At 36.3% G+C, this 18,047-nt stretch overlaps 1 protein-coding gene across 4 annotated transcripts in view; it reads right to left on the bottom strand.

Annotated features, from left to right (window-relative positions):
- Nucleotides 1-18,047, bottom strand: part of cacna1ha (calcium channel, voltage-dependent, T type, alpha 1H subunit a) — an 86,724-nt gene that overhangs the window by 41,056 nt on the left and 27,621 nt on the right. For all 4 annotated transcript variants that reach the window (XM_043233838.1, XM_043233837.1, XM_043233835.1 and 1 more), the window contains exons 3-4: nucleotides 2,225-2,336; nucleotides 95-228 (exon numbers count right to left, since the gene is read on the bottom strand). In XM_043233838.1, coding sequence (XP_043089773.1) covers nucleotides 95-228; nucleotides 2,225-2,336 — 246 coding nt within the window. The remainder of the gene's footprint in view (nucleotides 1-94; nucleotides 229-2,224; nucleotides 2,337-18,047) is intronic.

Below are 18,047 nucleotides of genomic sequence, written 5' to 3'. Positions count from 1 at the left end.
TAAATGGAGTGGCGGGTCCCTCTTGACCAGCTTTACCGTGGTGATAATGGTTGAATGCATGAGTGACAAGTGAGAAAAAGGCGGGATTCCTCACCCTGCCATGACGATGAAGAAGTCCAGACGGTTCCATGTGTCACCAAGGTAACACTTTGATCCAAAAATCCCCAGGGCTATCATTTTGATGACCATCTCCACAGCAAAGAAGGCGAAGATGCAGTCATCAAACACCTGTGGACACAGACAACATTAATATAATATCATAGTAGGACCGACGTTTAAACAATTTGAAATCAATTATGCTACAGAACAGTTACAGTGCAACTATATTAAAGTAATGTAACTGATTACATTTAAATACTTTTCTATATTTCTAATGATTCTTTTTAGCTGTTTATGATTTTGAAACATTTAAACCAGGCTGGGTAATCCTTACAGTAGTATTCAACACTGATTACTGTCAGACTTTCAGAATCCTTCATCTCTAAGATTATGATAATCACATTTTAAAGCACAACCTTCAAAAAAATCAGACTTTTGCACCTCTTTTTACTTTGAGATTGGTTAAATCTAATGGTTAAATACAGATTTAAAATTGTAGCAAGAAATAATTTAATAGCTATGATAATGTTTTTGAAATCAGATCTTTGCTTAGTTATGACAGGAAACAATCATTTTAAAGCATATACAAAAACCAAAATAGGAAGAACAACAGTTATTAAATATGCATTTTCTGTATCCTAAACTCTTGAAATATCAGTTTCTCATATTTTAAAACAGTCGATTTGGGAAAGAAATCATTCAAATCCAGATTTAACCCCTTTGTAATCGTAATTTTTTATATTTAATTACACATTTTACTCAGTAACTGTAACAGATTACAGTCACGTTTTAATTTTGTAATTAAATTAAAGAATTTCTTTACATATAACTAGTTACTCCCCAGCCCTGTAGATATGCTTTTGCATTTGCTTCCCTCAATAAATGCTGAAGAAATTGAAAAGAAAAGTTTTTTTGGCTGAATGTAAAATTCTGAGAGAATGAAAAAGCATTTTCTTCGCTTCTATTTTTTTCCCTCCATCATTATGTCCATTTATGGGCTCTGTACAAATTCCTGTTCCTGTCGCTGGAAAAATGAACAATGGGCAGAGAACTTTAAATGTGCGCATACAAATTTGGGCACCACTTGAGCAGTTTACAGGGAGAGAGTGAGAAGATCAGCTATGAATCATTTTGTGTAGTATTTTCAGCTCTGGCCTCAGCTGACCCGATCTCCTAAATCCTGCTGATGCTGATGTCAAGCTCCTCTGGACACAAAAATTTCCCACAGTACCATGTATAAAACCCAGTTCACTTTGGTGGGAGCGTGGGCAGGATTACAGAGAATTACAAAACTACAGAACAACTGCCTCAGTCTCTGATATCTGGCAAAGGTTCCAGTGACCCTTAAACATGTGCGTGCCACAAAACATGGGCCAAACGCCAACTCTATGCTGAGACAGTCCTAAAAACAGACACTTGACACAAAAATAATAAAACAAACAAAGAAAATAAAGGGTAAGGAATCATTTCAGGACCAGTGGAGATTATGTGAATTCTGAGGCCCCCAAAAAATAACTTGGAAATCCACATCAATGTTATTTTATTTTTGTTAAGATGGTATTAATATTTTGAACATTTTAAAATATTATATTATTTATATATTATATAAATAACATTATATTATTATAATATATTATATTAATTACTTTTAGATTTTCCATTTTATTCTTAAAGTAATGTAATTGATTTTATTCCCTTCTTTAACATCTATATATTTTCTTATTAATATTTTATATTTATATTTATATTTAATTTATTTTAAGTAACGAAAATGTTTTTTTAAATTTTTTATGACTATAACAAATTAAAAATGCATAAATGCCATTAGGTTTCAAATGATGAAAAATAAACATAAAACATGTGATGATGATACGCTTTGTACACCTACTTAAACTTCATAAATTCACAAAAAATCTCTTTGAAACCAGTTTGTTTTGAACTAATGCATTAGAGAAATGAAGGTAGTACTGAGAAAAGCTTTAGAAGCATTTCATGGTTTGATGTAGAATATCTCCAGGTTTAAAGGTTCAAATGCTTTTATGGAATAGTGTATCTTGGAATGACGTTTGAAGGAACATTATCACATTACAAGCTTTCTCTCATTGCATAATAGAGCGAGACTTACCTGTAGGACGACACACCATTCAGACTGGCACTCGAGGTCCTCACATGGCTGGAACATGCCCAGAGTCACACAGTTCAGCAGAATCACCAGCATGCTCACATGCTCAAACCATGTGCGCAAGAGTCAAGGGAATATATCACAGAGATCACATAAGTCATTGTTTCTGGATTGTGTTCTGTCAATTGCAAAGCACTGTTACTCCACAAAACATAAGGACACATAGATCACAAACACAAATATTGATTTAGTTGATCCCGTACACTTAGCTCAGAGCAAACAAGTTTAAGGAAAAAACATTCAAGGACATTATTGCAAAACACCCCTTCCTTCTGACTGAATTTTAATTAAACTTCTAAAACATGATTAAGAAGTGCAGAGCCTATTATTCACAGTCGAAATGAAATAAATTAAGTTTTACTTTTTTTATCTTTTAATTTTGGTTGTTTGGTTTCCTCAAGGCCAAAAACAAAATTAAATAAAAAAAGGTACAAAAAAATTGTTAAATGTCTGGAGGTGTCTTTAATGTTTAACAAACCACAGGCACTACTCAAAAGAAAGGGTACAGGTTAAGTTTTTTTTAAGAAAAAATTGCTTTGCATTTTGTGAAATCAATGTTACGCACAGTTTTTGGAAGAAGATTTTCATGCTAACCAAGGGTGCATTCATTTGATCAATCAAAAAAATATCAGATAGAGAATGTTATTAAAATAATTTTTACATTTTAATATTTGCTTTTAAAAGACTATTTATAAATTACTTTATGTGATGCAAAGCTGAATTTTCCTACAGAATCAATGAATACGCACTAATTTACTGCTCATTAAACATTTATTATTATTACAAATATTGAATACAGCTGCAATGTTTAGTATTTGTGCAAAGACTATGATTTTCTTTCAGGATTTTTTATAACAGAATTCAAAACTATATAATGAATACTTTTCCTTTAACTAACAATCAATTCAATGCTTCCTTGCTAAATGAAAGCATTAATTTCTTTAAAAAAATAAACAAAAAAATATATATAAGTAGTATAAGCGGCTCATTTGCAAATGAGCAACAGTAAAACTTTTCCACGATTTTATCAGAAGGAAGACCAATGCTTAAGACATCAATAAACTATATAGCATGTCAAGCATCCAAGAAGGGATAAAATGTTCTTCTCACTGCTTAACTGCTGAAATATTTAGAGAGTACTACAGGAACATGGTTATGTCTGTTTGAGCTGCACGACTATTGGTTCCAGAGCTGTCTGAGATGTCAGATGGCATAAGAGCTGTCAGCGACGAGGCCGAAACAAGCGGATGCTGTCGCTGTCACCAAGCATGACCCATTAGCACCTCCGTCGGCGCTGTCCGTTACACTGACGATCACGACCAACGTGTCCATCATGACCAGCGGCCGTCACACATCCCGTATGCCACAAATCAGAACCAACAACACCCACAAGCCCTTGCTCTCCAGATAATCTCTAATCATCTGGTCCGACTCATGCACAAGCTTTAAAACATCTGAGCTTAAACCCTCTGAGGAGAGCTTCCTTGGGGTTGATGTCTTACACCGAGGGATTCGCAACTCATGTTTTATGCAGGTCTGCTCGTCTAAATGGGGCAAATGATGGGCACTTGCTATGCGACACACAAATGAGAAATCTGAATAAAGCTCATTTTCATAAGCCATCGCAGAGCCTCGGATTGTAGGCGTTGTGTTCCCTCACAATGGAGCGGTGACTGAAATCATGTGCTGGCGATGAACCCTGAGGATTTTTAAGTCATCTAGCCTTTGTCTGAGCTTTGCAAACAACAGAAAAGGTGTAAAGAAGAAGGAAAAGGAAAGGGAAAAAACACCCTAAATCACTAAAAACACTCTTTGAAGATTTTCTATTCAGCTGGCACACAATGGAGAAAATTAGGCTTGGACATGATTTCCCAAGATGGACAGTGACCACCCTGGGGCTGCGATAAATCAGGATGCGGAATGCTTTGATTTGTGTTTCTCAGATGCTGGACCGAAGATCAAGTCTCAGTCGTGCTTCCAACAGATCCAGGTCCCAAATCCCACTTCGCAGGAATTTCTGACTTGCCCAAAGATGTTTACACTCTCCAGGGAAAGGCAGAAAACAGAGTGGACTTTAATAAGTTATGCTAGAGGTTAAGAGACCTGAAGGGCACACAGAGCAGTTAGGGTAACTCATGGTGAAAGACATGCTACAGTTCACATTTACGGTCCACAGTCTGAGCGGCTTAAATTGATAATCTGTCACTTTATAAATAATGGTCTGTTCTCATGAAATGAACTAGCCAGTTTTCTGGCTCTACGGTCTATCCATCCCCTTAAAAGGTAAATGGAAATGCATTACTACTAAAATAAGATTTTTCCAACCACCAGTCGAGTCAACTCAAGGGAGGAGGCAAAATGTCATGGAAACCCAACCATTGTAAAGACTGATAAGATTGCTTTCTCCCGCCATCAACCTGCTTATTCAATATTGCACTATTCTTCTCTTTTACAGCATTCTTATATTTAAGTCTGTTGTGATCACCAGCTTTGCAAAAATACAGCAAAAAAAGTTATATTGTAGAATATTATTATTTAAAATGAGATGCTAAAATCTTTTCTATTTGAAAATATTCTGAAAGTAAGTAAGTTATTCTTTAATTTTCAGCATGATTACTTAAGTCTAGTTCCACAACTCATTCTAATATGCTGGTTTGATGTTTGAAAACAACATTTTGCTTTTTATTATCATTTTATTATCATTGTTGAAAACAGTCTATTAACTAGATGCTAATTAGCAAGTATATTATTAGTAATTATTATATTATTGAATGTTTGTTAGTACTTACAAAGCGCATATTCTGCATGACTATATTCTGCGTCCCTAATCCTGCTCAAAACATAAACTTGACCACCACCTTACTAACTATTAATAATAAGCAGTGAATAGAAGTTTATTGTGGCAAAAGTCATAGCTTAGTAATAGTGAGAATTGGACCTTACTATATAGTATTGCATTCTTACACTAGAGTCTATCTAATCAGACAAAAACCTGTGCAGTGCAAGATAAGCCATCACTAATTCTGGTCCATTTGTCCTTGTAGAGAAAAAACAAATGTGCGTTTCTGGTAAAGGTTAATTTTAGCAATTTACATAATGTTATTTTGAGTGATTACATTATGATTGGGCTCTGCCCACATACAGCGACGTGATTTGATTATCTTGTATTCTAAGTGAGTCTGATTCATTTATTGATAATCTTTCATCTTGTTCCTGATATGATGCATTACTCACTTCCATATACTTTACAAACACTGAATTTAGCAGCAAGCACTGATTCCTTGTCAAAGCGGATCTTATTTTTTATTTTTCCATCAGCAGATCTCCTATGTGATCATACTTTCAAAAGCTATGGGTATTAGGGCATCCAGCAGCATGAACGCCTACTAGCGACCAACAATACAGCGACCTGATGACCTGCAGTGATAAAACTGCTATCACTGCGATCGGGGCATTACATTATTTTTACTCATTCTCTATACAGCAACAACACAAGACTTGGCTCGTCTGAGTATTTTTTCACCCGAAGCCTCCAGTTATTGCTTTCAGATAGGTTCTGGTAATGGGGCTTATGGCAGTAAATGACTGGGCTTTCTGCAACATCACAGGAATGTTGCACGACTTTGATGGCTAGATGGAACGGTGTTTGTCCAAGAGATTGTCAGTCCTTCAAGTACTCATCCTGCCAACTAAGTGGGACACAGCCACGGCAGACTGGCTCCTTTATCGCGCTCTCTTGTGAACATCTGCCATATGGCTGCGTTGCAAAATGTGTCTGTGTGTTAGAACAAACCTTCAGCATGGCTTTTCTGTGGAAGCTGCAGCTACCGCCCTGATTGAAACCCACTAACATGCAAATGCATGACTCACTGGAAAACTATTGAGTTTGGAAATCACACTTTGAGCTTAAATCCCTGTTATTCTAGCAGTTGGCATCGTGTCACTGAATAAATAAGGCATTTAGTTGGCAATTAAAGCAATAGTAATAAGACATAATTAACAGAGGTGTTCATTTACACATTCTAGGTGCTAATGTGGGTTTTTGGCACTGCTGTTAAGATTATCAGCAGCAGTTCCTTTATTTCTTTTCTCTGATAGCTGCTGATATTATAACAGCACGACAGTTTGGTAAAAAAAAAAAAAAAAAAAAAGAAAAACACAAAAAAAATTGTTCTGGCAGTGCTGAGTAGTTTTTGCTTCACTTTTTCGATTTCTGCCAGTGAATCAAACATTTTGAATCTGTTCACAAAAAAGAGACTCGTTCAATGTGCTGCATTTTACATAATTGCACTATTTTTATATGCAATTCTTAACGTACATAAGCTAATCCAAATGTAGTCCCACATTTCAAATGGTACAGTTTTAATATCAAAATAATGACCAAACAATTTTTGAACAGGCACAGGCACTTTATTTTACCTGTTCCTCATGTACATGTATTATTAGTGTAATTAACTAGGTAGTAACTACTGTAGGTACTAACACCGAACCTACCCCATTTAGTTCCCTTTTATTACCAGTACTTTCTTAGGTAAGTGCACTTTAAACTCACTATAAATACATGTAAGTACACGTATACTGTAAAATAAAGCATAACTGAAAAACCTTTGTCTCAAACAAAAGAGCAATGCGTTCGTAATGCCACAGTAGAAAGAAAAACAGAAAACCTTTCTTTTTTATTAATACAAATATACTATAATGTTAAAGCTTGAACCAGGGTTCCTTTTTTGAGAAACTCTTCAAAATGACGAATGGGCCTTCTATGAGAGCTGCTTTCACCTTTACTTGGAAGCATCATGACGAAAAAAATTACTCTAAACGACAGAAAAGGGAAGTCTCACTATTCAGTGTCACTGCTAACAATTGGATTATTTGCTTGTTACTAGCTTAGGAGAAAAGGATTAATGAAGCCATCACACTGATTAAGCCAAGAGGACGGTCACAGCCTGCCACCTAGACTAATGGACCCCACTGACACGAGGGTGACCGGGTTCTTGTGATTCAGCCAACTCATCACAATGCAAGTGGAGACGTTCTTCTCCTCTCCGCTGTGCGTTCATTAGCAGAGAGCAAATTCAATCAAGGCAGTCTGTAATAATATTCTCCAGCAGGGTCAGCGGGTCTAAACCCAAGGTACAGAAACAATATTGTTGTGCTCTTCCTGTTATGCAGCACCTTATGAACTCTGTACCTTAGAGTATATGAATACTAAGTGTTGTGTTGTAATTCTGAGAAGCATATTTATTCAGAAATGTACTAGGCAGAATTATTCTCTGGTCAAACTCAGGCACTTAAGGCTTATTAATTATTGAGCTCAGTTTGATTTACACAATGGCAAAAACATTGACAGGGTGCCAAATATGTAAATAATGAACTGAAGTAAAAGGGAATAAGAGTTACAGTAGCTTGCATGAGGGTGACAACTAGAAATTAATGTCGAGTTATTACAAAGGACAGGATGAAAAATCATACTGAGAAAAAAATGCAACTTGATAATCAATTAAATTGATAATCAGTGTTGCTTTCTTGGTTAAATAAACAAGAAAAAATAAAAACAACAACATACTAATTAATATTCTGTTTATTAAAGCCATGTATGAATCACATCTATTTTTAAGAATTTTTTGTATGATCACTCATCAAAGCTCTGTAAATATTGGTCCCAGACATGGAGATTACCTTATATTTCACCAAGCTGATTACTCACTAAAACCTCCCACAGATTATGTTTCATGCCATTTTAAGTCTTACTTTGATATAACAAAGTGGTTATATCTAAGTGTGTGAGTTGTTTTTAAAATTAGTCTTCCCATTAACACCATTATATTGTTTATTCAGGCCGATTTGTGGATGCTGTAGGTGGGTTTTCTCACATGAATGAACCAATCACCGCTGAACTGAACATAACCAGTCATATCCAATCATATCGAGATGGAGGCATTGTCTCGTCTCACATGACTCTCCCCGATTCGTTCTCAATTAATCCCCACCAAAGTCACGGCACACTTAAGGGGGTCTGTTAAAACTCAGTGGGCTCAGGGGAGGTAAGAGACACTGTCACCTGTTTGTGGTAAATTTTTCTTAAGAAAAAAATGAAATTATACACATTTTAAATCGTGTTGGTTTTGTTTTATTTTTGTTGTACAATTTTTTTTTATCCAATATATTGAGGAGGCACTGCCTCCCTTATGCTCTTTATGTATATATATATATATATATATATATATATATATATATATATATATTAATTTAGAGAAATTGTACTGCTCAATTATGGCAGCTGTAGGACTTTAACTACTGGAATGCATGTATTCTGCAAAACTATTTATCAAGATTACATGTACAGTTTCCATCCAAGTATATACTGTATGAGCTGTACATGTATGTGTATTACCTACATAGAAAATAGCCACCAAGGTCATTAGCAAGATGGCCGCTGAGTGAAATAACTTGCCTTAAAGGGTCTTTTGGGAGACTTTAATGGAAACAGCAGATCTCATACCATAAAAACACTGATTCAGCATGCTATTTATGAACTATGACACTATAATGATAGGATAGAATGGGTCCCGGCCTTGAAATACAATAAAGCCTTCCTGCTTCAGTGGATGTATCAGGCTGTGATATTGTAAGCGGCTTCTTAGAAATAAGATAATCTCATTCTCATTTCCTGTGCTCTCTATTCACCACCACTTAACGTCATTAATCCTTTACATTAAATACTGCTGAAGGTCTGACCTCTTTATTATCCCTTTCTCCAGCGGTGGAATTAGCCAACTGCCAGATGTCAGCAGTACCCAGTATAAGCCATCACAGACCAGCGTGAACTAGTACAGAAACTCCTTCTAAGCTGGCTCTTTCAGCTTGGAGCATGATAAAGTACTGGATTCCACAAGCTGAGTGGCTTTTAATGATCATAGACCTGGATAAGTAAAAGGTTTATAGAATGCAGTTGCAAGAGACGAGGCATTTATCATTGTCAGGTGGCTAAATTCCCACGACAGATCCAGCGGATCTGAGAACAGCACCAGGCCAGCTGTACTGCAAGAAAACCTGCTGATCGCATCCAAACCATCATCACTCCTCTTAGTCTCCACAACATGCTGCTAAATACTTTCATTCGGAGGAACAATAAGGTGAAACGGTCCCAGGAGCAAAGACAAACTCAAATTATCAGCCACTGGTGAACCAGAATCCATGAATGCTTTTGTGTGCAGAAAATAGAGGTCACCGTGTTTGATTGACAGGCAAAGTCACTCCTAACATAGTAAAGTGACACAAAAAATCAAGTTTCTTATTAAATTGCACAGATACAGCTTGCAAAGTGCAGCTTGTGATAAGGGCAAAAGGTCAATTTATGCATTATTTTTTAAATGGCGTATTAAAGGATTAGTTTACTCCTGAATTAAAATTTCCTGATAATTTACCTCACTTACCCGTTAAGAGATGTTTTTAGAAAGAAAGTTTTTCAGAAGAACATTCCAGGATTTTTCTCCATATAGTGGACTTCAACGGGGATAAATGGGTTGAAGGTCCAAATTTCAGATTTAATACAGCTTTAAAGGGCTCATCTGAGGAATAAGCGTCTTATCTAGTAAAACATTTTTTAAAAATATATACTTTTTAACAACAAATTAAAATTTAACGACAGACTCAAGCACATGGACTGTGTCAGAGATCGAATGCCCTTTTGTAGACTGTATGCAAGATAGTGACAGTGATTGTAATTTCCATAATTTCTGTTCTACATTTGCATTTAGCGTAATCAGGTGTCAAGCCATTAAGTGACTGAACGATGAAGACTATTCATCGAAGTCTTGCTCTGGAGGTGGTGTTAATGCAAATGACTGGACCCAGGTGACATCACCTTTCATCCCGGATCCAAACAAGTAATTTTTGGAGATTGATTATATAAATGCTTTGTTTATATCGAGAAGGATGCTTTAAGCTAAGACACTTGCAGGATAAGACCCATCATATGCCAAAAGATCAAGACAAATTTGATTTCTCATGTCATGACCCCTTTAAAACCTTTTACAGGAACCGCTGCAAATTTCAGCCACTGCTCACTTGTCAAAACAGCTGTCCACAGAGTCTATAAATTACAAAACCTGGCAACCCTTTCGAAAACATCTTCAACTACATAAAAGACCTTCCTATACGGACAAAAACAGATCAATTACCAGAGCGCCCATGATTCTTGGAATAACATTTTCAGTCTTTAAAAATCAATTACTGTGGCTCCTATCCAGCATAACAATATTGGATTACAAAAATCATGTTATGCTCAAAGGTTGCGCAAAAAGACCATCACTCCCTGAAAGAAGTGCTTTTATTCTACCAAGGAGAACAATTAGTACCTTGTTGTTTCCCTGAAGAAAGATGCCATTTTTTTTAGCTCAAACATTTATCTCGAAGCAGATGTCGAGCGCTCACATCTTCCACGGTAAAGCGTTCAGCTGAATGCAGCGTACATCTGAGAGTCAGGGAATATTATTCACGAAAGGTTCACATTTCTCATTTTTCCAACAGAGAATTGAAATCGTTACGCGCAGCGCTGAAGCTATCATGATGTTCCCTTTGGGCATGTGCTGCTCTACACCTATATACATCATGTGTAGATTCACATCAGTGACAATGATCTGGAGAGCAGGCCAAGGTGAAAGTCAGACCACTGAACACACATGTGTGACGTGTGCGAGAGCCCTGGGCTATCCAGGAATAGTCAAGCATCTGGAATTATAGCAGACCCCCGAGTCGACCGCTGGCTTCGGTAACGTACCGGTCGTCCTCTCCGCTAAACCAAAGTCTGTTTACAGAGGACGTGCAGCGGCAATTAAACAAGCCCCGTGTGGTGCCCCTCCACTGTGTCCTTGAGCTGAGATGCCGTTTATTTCAGCTGAACCATCGCAAACGCTGCCAGCTGTGTGCATAGTAATCTGGATTATTACTTCCCTGCAAAACGGGAGAAGAAAGAGACACAACACTGACGCTAAATAAAAGGTTATCTTGTTTTCCAATGTTCAAACTTCATTGACAGTGCAAGTGGACAGCGGTTGGTGTTTGCCTCACAAGTACACTTATAAAATAACAAATAACGTGTAGCAGAAGCGCAATGCATATCCAACTTCTAAAAGTAATTTTTTTTTTATTACTGTATTTAAATTATATAAAATTATATGTACACTACTATTTAAAAGTCTTTGCAAGTTCAGCAAGGCTGCATATTACAGCAAAACAGTAATATTGTGAAATATTATAACAATTTAAAGCAACTGTTCTGTTTTAATATATTTTAAAATGTTTATTTTTTTAAGCTTTATTTTCAGCGTAAATAATCTAGGCTTCAGTGTCACATGATTCTTTAGAAATCATTCTACTGCGCACTGATTCGTTGCTCAGATATGTCTCATTATAAATATTAAAAAAGCTGTGATTACATTTATTGCATCTCTTCTGAACAACATGTGTTAACAAAAGTTTATGACTAATTTTGCATTACACTAAGCATTTAAAAAGTGTTTTTTTTTACTCATTTGGACATCTTATTTTTAGGACTGCCGCTCTTGTCACCTAAAAAATAGGAGCATGATGCCCCTTTATTTGCAGCAAATGAAAAAGGCTATCAGGAACAGAGACAACAAAGACAGTCAACATACTTCTTGTTGATTGCACTCATTACATTGCTTATGAAAAAGGCTTTCCGATGACACCGTTTTATAGTTTTCTGGTTGCTTGGTAACAGCAGGAACAGCCGTTGACTGGGACAGGCCATCTGCGGTGTGACACACCAACAGAGAAATGATTTATACAGGAACAGAGAGTGGAATCACAGACTGACACTTTATCATTAAAGTCCTAGATCGGCATCTGAGATCCAGCCCACCTAGACTACTACCACTAGAAAGAGTGAGAAGCTGTTGTTTTATGTCTTTTATGCAAGATGCACTTATTGCGGAACTGAATATCACTGGCATTGATTGACAAGGGATATAAGAGATTAAACTGTAAGCAGTAAGCAAAAGAATTGAGCGGTGAGAACCAGAAGGGCTTATATGACATTTCGGGTGAAATGGAGAGAAAGATATATATCAAATGAAAGCTCTCGATGAGCTATTTCTACTGGCAAAAGGATAATGTCAGCCATGAATGTACAAACTGTTTGGTATAAATGATTAAAACCAGTACACAAAGTCAAAGTATGGTAAAAAAAAAAAAAAGTTGATGAAATGTCACTTATGCCTTTTTGGTTCTCGCCCCTCGAAATGGTGTGAAGCACTAATAAGCACTACTGACATAAAAAAAGGAAATCCCAGGAAATTCTTAAATGCGGCTTTGCTTTCATTGATATAAGCTAAATGAAATATACATTTACTGGCAATCCTTTTGAAAACAGTTGCTTAATCTCGCATTAATGTGATTATAGTTACAAAATCCGAAGAACGTTTCTGACTCAACCTTTTTTTAATAAACATATAGAGCATTTGGATCCAGTTCTTAGCAAATAACAAATCCATTACTTATGTTTATTATTTGGCTACTTTTTCAAAATAATTACACTGTGAGTACTGCACTGTTAAATTAACATATTTCCCAGTACATAAGTACATATTTATAATGTTCCCATTAAGTTATAAAAACATTATTTCTGAGTGTTCTCTGTTTTTTGTTACTTATACAAACATTACAAAAGCATTCAATTTAACCATTTTGCAAGCATTATGGGAACCTTACTTTTGAATGTTCTCTGACATTTTGAAACAAGTGTTCAACGTTATTAAAGACAAACGTTCTATTAACATTATTAACATTAGGAAAGTTTGTTGATAACTTTGAGAAAACCATTCCCAGGCCGTTTAACCGAAATTTTGGCAATCTTGTGAACTCGTGATTGAAATCGAAAAAGAAAATTTCTGATCAAACCCTGTAAATAGGCAAATTTCTACATTTCTGTCTATTTGACACTTTATTGTTATCCAATGTGTCATTCAAAATGTGCTATTTCAGCTAATGCCAATACAATATATTTGCAGTATTTAAAAAAAAAGCCATGGTTATTGTTCAATACTTGCAGTCAGGATTATAGTTATAATGAAGATGCCCACACAAACATACGCTATAGTGAACAAGCTGTAAACAGGCAGTATCGCAGCATTAAAAATGTCCTTTGATCCGACTCTCTTATCTGCGCTTCTAAATACTGCCTCAGATTCAGTAATCTAGCGCTTCTTGCAGCAAGGAAAAGAACACGGCTGAAATGACCCCCCTCTAATACAAGAGAAGAAAAGATATAAGGAGGAGCCACGGAGAGGGAGCACAGAGAAAAATAATCAAATTTGTTTCCTCTTTGGTTGTCTCCACAGGAACACTTGTCCGCCTCGGGGCCAGCGCATAAGCGTTCAGCTGCTTCCCTTCTTACAAACCTATGCTGTCTAATATTGGATTAGTCTAGATCGGAAAAAAACATCCAAGATGGAGAGTTAAACACCTTAAGAGATATTACAATGCTCTTGTCTTTAATGTATCTATCTTCTGTTACTCCATTATAATATCTATTACACACACATAACTGCAAACAGCGCTCTGTTGTTTGTTGCATTAAACAAAGGAAGCATCCTCCATTATTGGCACCCTTATCCCTGCTGGCGGTATTCAACAAGTTCATTGGTTATTTGCAGACCCTGCAGCTCGCCTGTATTAATAATTAAATTGACAAATTATATCTATACAGTGTAAACAATAGCGTCTCATATCTCCAACGCTGTAATTTCACATAACAGGCCTATAATCTTCTGCACCCTGAGCGCTTTACTGTCTAATGTCCTTCATACTGTTCATCTGTCAATGCTCTATTCAAAAAGACAATAAAGGCAGAGATAAGAATCCCCACAAATGGATAATTGTGCGAGTATGGACATGACCTTAGTGGTGGGGTGGTTTGTCAGGAATGTCCTTATTTATACACTTTCATGCTACATGTATGACTTTCTTGACCTCACTCTTAAGGCCATAATAGAACACAAAAGCACAGTAAAAGTGATATTTCTAAAGCTGTATCGTTTGATTAACAGACTGACATTTTACTCATCAGTCACTAAAAATCTTTCAGGGAGCTGTGAACCCCTGCAACCTGGTCACTGAATCACGGAGTTAAACCAGGAATCAGGTCATTATTTGTGAACAGATCATTCGGACCATGTTTTAATGGAACCCCTGATTTATTGCAAGGATCCATCTTAAATCCAGTCAAGCTTGCATCAGCTGATCTGCATCTATCTATAGGAATATCGCGCAGGTATATTTGGAGCAATAGCCAACAATAGATTGTATGTGTCAAAATGGCCAGTTTTTCTTCCATGACAATAATTATTAGGATATTAAGTTAAGATCATGTTCTGTGTAAATATATTGCCAATTTCCTACAGTAAATATATACAGACGTGGACAAAATTGTTGGTACCCTTTGGTCAATGAAAGAAAAACTCACAATGGTCAAGAAATAACTTTAATCTGACAAAAGTAATAATAAATAAAATTCTATAAATGTTAACTAATGAAAGTCAGACATTGTTTTTCAACCATGCTTCAACAGAATTATTAAAAAAATAAACTCATTTGACAAAAATGATGGTACCTAACTTAATATTTTGTTGCGCAACCTTTTGAGGCAATCACTGCAATCAAACGCTTCCTGTAACTGTCAATGACTTCTGCACCTCTCAGCAGGTATTTTGGCCCACTCCTCATGAGCAAACTGCTCCAGTTGTGTCCGGTTTGAAGCCTTTTCCAGACTGCATGTTTCAGCTCCTTCCAAAGATGCTCAATAGGATTGAGGTCAGGGCTCATAGAAGGCCACTTTACAATAGTCCAATTTTTTTCCTCTTAGCCATTCTTGGGTGTTTTTAGCGGTGTGTTTTGGGTCATTGTCCTGTTGCAAGACCCATGACCTGCGATGAGACAAGCTTTCTGACACTGGCTAGTACATTTCTCTCTATTCCTTGATAGTCTTGAGATTTCATTGTACAAGATTCAAGACACCCTGTGCCAGACGCAGCAAAGCAGCCCCAGAACATAACAGAGCCTTCCATGTTTCACAGTGGGGACAGTGTTCTTTTCTTGATATGCTTCATTTTTTCGTCTGTGAACATACAGCTGATGTGCCTTGGCAAAACTTCGATTTTTGTCTCATCTGTCCACAGGACATTCTCCCAGAAGCTTTGTGGCTTGTCAACATGTAGTTTGGCATATTCCAGTCTTGCTTTTTTATGATCGTTTTCAACAATGGTGTCCTCCTTGGTCGTCTCCCATGTAGTCCACTTTGGCTCAAACAACGACGGATGGTGCGATCTGACACTGATGTTCCTTGAGCATGAAGTTCACCTTGAATCTCTTTAGAAGTCTTTCTAGGCTCTTTTGTTACCATTCGGATTATCCGTCCATCAATTTTCCTCCTGCGCCACGCCCAAGGAGGTTGGCTAAGTCCCATGGATCTTAAACTTCTGAATAATATGTGCAACTGTAGTCACAGGAACATCTAGTTGCTTGAGATGGTCTTATAGCCTTTACCTTTAACATGCTTGTCTATAATTTTCTTTCTGAAGACAACTCTTTCCTTTGCTTCCTCTGGTCCATGTCAAGTGTGGTACACATATCACCAAACAACACAGTGATTACCTGGAGCCATATATATAGGCCCAATGGCTGATTACAAGACACCTGTGATGCTAATTAGTGGACACACCAGTTGAATTAACATGTCCCTTTGGTCACATTATTTTCAGTGTTTTCTAGGGTACCATCATTTTTGTCCATGCCTGTTTCGTGAGTTTATTTTTTTAAATAATTCTGTTGAAGCATGGTTGAAAAACAATGTCTGACTTTCATTAATTAACATTTATAGAATTTTTATTTATTATTACTTTTGTCAGATAACAGTATTTCTGTGACCATTGTGAGTTTTTCTTTCATTGACCGACCAACAATTTTGTCCACGCCTGTAAACTATACAAAATTTTTGATTTGTAATATCCATTGCTAAGAAATTTAAAGGTGATTTTCTCTATATTTCGAATTTTTTGTGCCTTTTTCATATATCTCAGCTAAATGTTGTCCTATCCTGACAAACCATATATCAATGTAAAGCAATGGAATCAGTTTTCAGTTTGATGTCTCAATTAAAAAAAAAAAAACTAAAGACATATACATATACAGTATTATCCAGCAGTTTAAATGCTTTGCTTAGCAGTTAATTACCCTTCTCCATCCCCAGTTCCTCCTTTCATCAACACATTTAGGACTTGGCTTTCTGATATTCCTTGTATCCCTGAATCATACTCTTTTATTTTGAATCATGTTGTTACGGTCCACTCATAGAATGCCAACTCTCAGACAACAATACATAATTACCAAATTTTGCCACTAGTAAAATACATAATACATATATAATATATATATATACTAATATTGTAGAAACTTAATTACTGTAAAGCTGCTTTGCAATGATTTGACTTGTGAAAAGTGCTATATAAATAAATTTGAATTTAATTTCCTTAAACTGTCATTAAGAATGTCTCGATTTATGAAGGTAACCATGTTTCCTCGAGAGGGAACGAGTTACTGCATCCTCTAGTGGACACTATGAGCGACACACTTGAAGGGGAATGTCTCGGGTTACGCATGTAACCGTGGTTATATTTGGTTCTGTTCTGTTTTACTCATGATAGGCTGCATGACTGGGCAGGGTGGGTTTGCCAAGATCTTTGATGATACTGGTCCTGACAGGAATAAATTTGTAAAATAGTTTGCTGGCCTACATGTGAATGATGCTTATGGCAAGTGATCAAAATGTTTTGCACGCTATGATTTCCTCTGCAACCAACTTCTGTGACTATAAATGTAACGGCTCTAAAAGAGAGAGTGGGATCCATTTTGTGCAGATTGAATTTTAGCCAGACAAACGATTTGTCACATTGCGGCTTGTGCACTTTAAGAGTCTTTTAAAAGTGGGACAGGCACAACAGTGGTGTAGAAAGTCAGAGGGAGATGAAAACGCTCTCTGTATTTCGTCCCACATCTGTTGACGATAAACAATATTTCCATATGTCCCTTGCCTGATTTGTGTGTGGAAATTAGCAACTTATGTAACATAATTACAAATGGTTCAGAGATGAAAAGGACAGCCTAATTATTGTGCACCATTAATTCAGGCATTTTAGAAACAACATTGTGCCGTGGACCAGTTTGCGTAATACAGTATGACACTGCAAATGATGAAAAAAGAGGCCAGTGCAGATATCAATCACAAATATTACAGCCCACGTACACTAGTAAACTCAAATCATCAGCTGATGCTTTTCATAAACAAGCGACATTTAGAGAAAAAACGCATCCAAGGTACTAAACGCTATTCAAATAGAGTTGATAACTCTAAATTCTTGATACACTAATTGCCAATATTGCGTTGTGGAAGAAGCATGTCATTTTGAAACATGAATTATGTAATAGATTCATAATCTGCATATAGAACTCAATAAACAAGATATTTTAATCTTTAATATATTAAGAATTGTTTATCTAGACAATGTACTTAGTGTACTTGTGTACAGTATATAATGTACTTAAGTTGTAGATGATTTAGTTTTTTCATCAGAACAGATTTGGAGAAATATAGTATTACATCACTTGCTTACCAATAAATCCTCTACAGGTAATGGGTGCCGTAAGAATAAAAGTCCAAACAGCTAATAAAAACAAAACAATAAACCAC

Source organism: Puntigrus tetrazona, chromosome 3, assembly GCF_018831695.1.
Source record: "Puntigrus tetrazona isolate hp1 chromosome 3, ASM1883169v1, whole genome shotgun sequence".
Lineage (NCBI taxonomy): Eukaryota > Metazoa > Chordata > Actinopteri > Cypriniformes > Cyprinidae > Puntigrus > Puntigrus tetrazona.
Note: the sequence above shows the minus strand (reverse complement) of the source record. Positions and strands in the feature narration are given on the sequence as shown.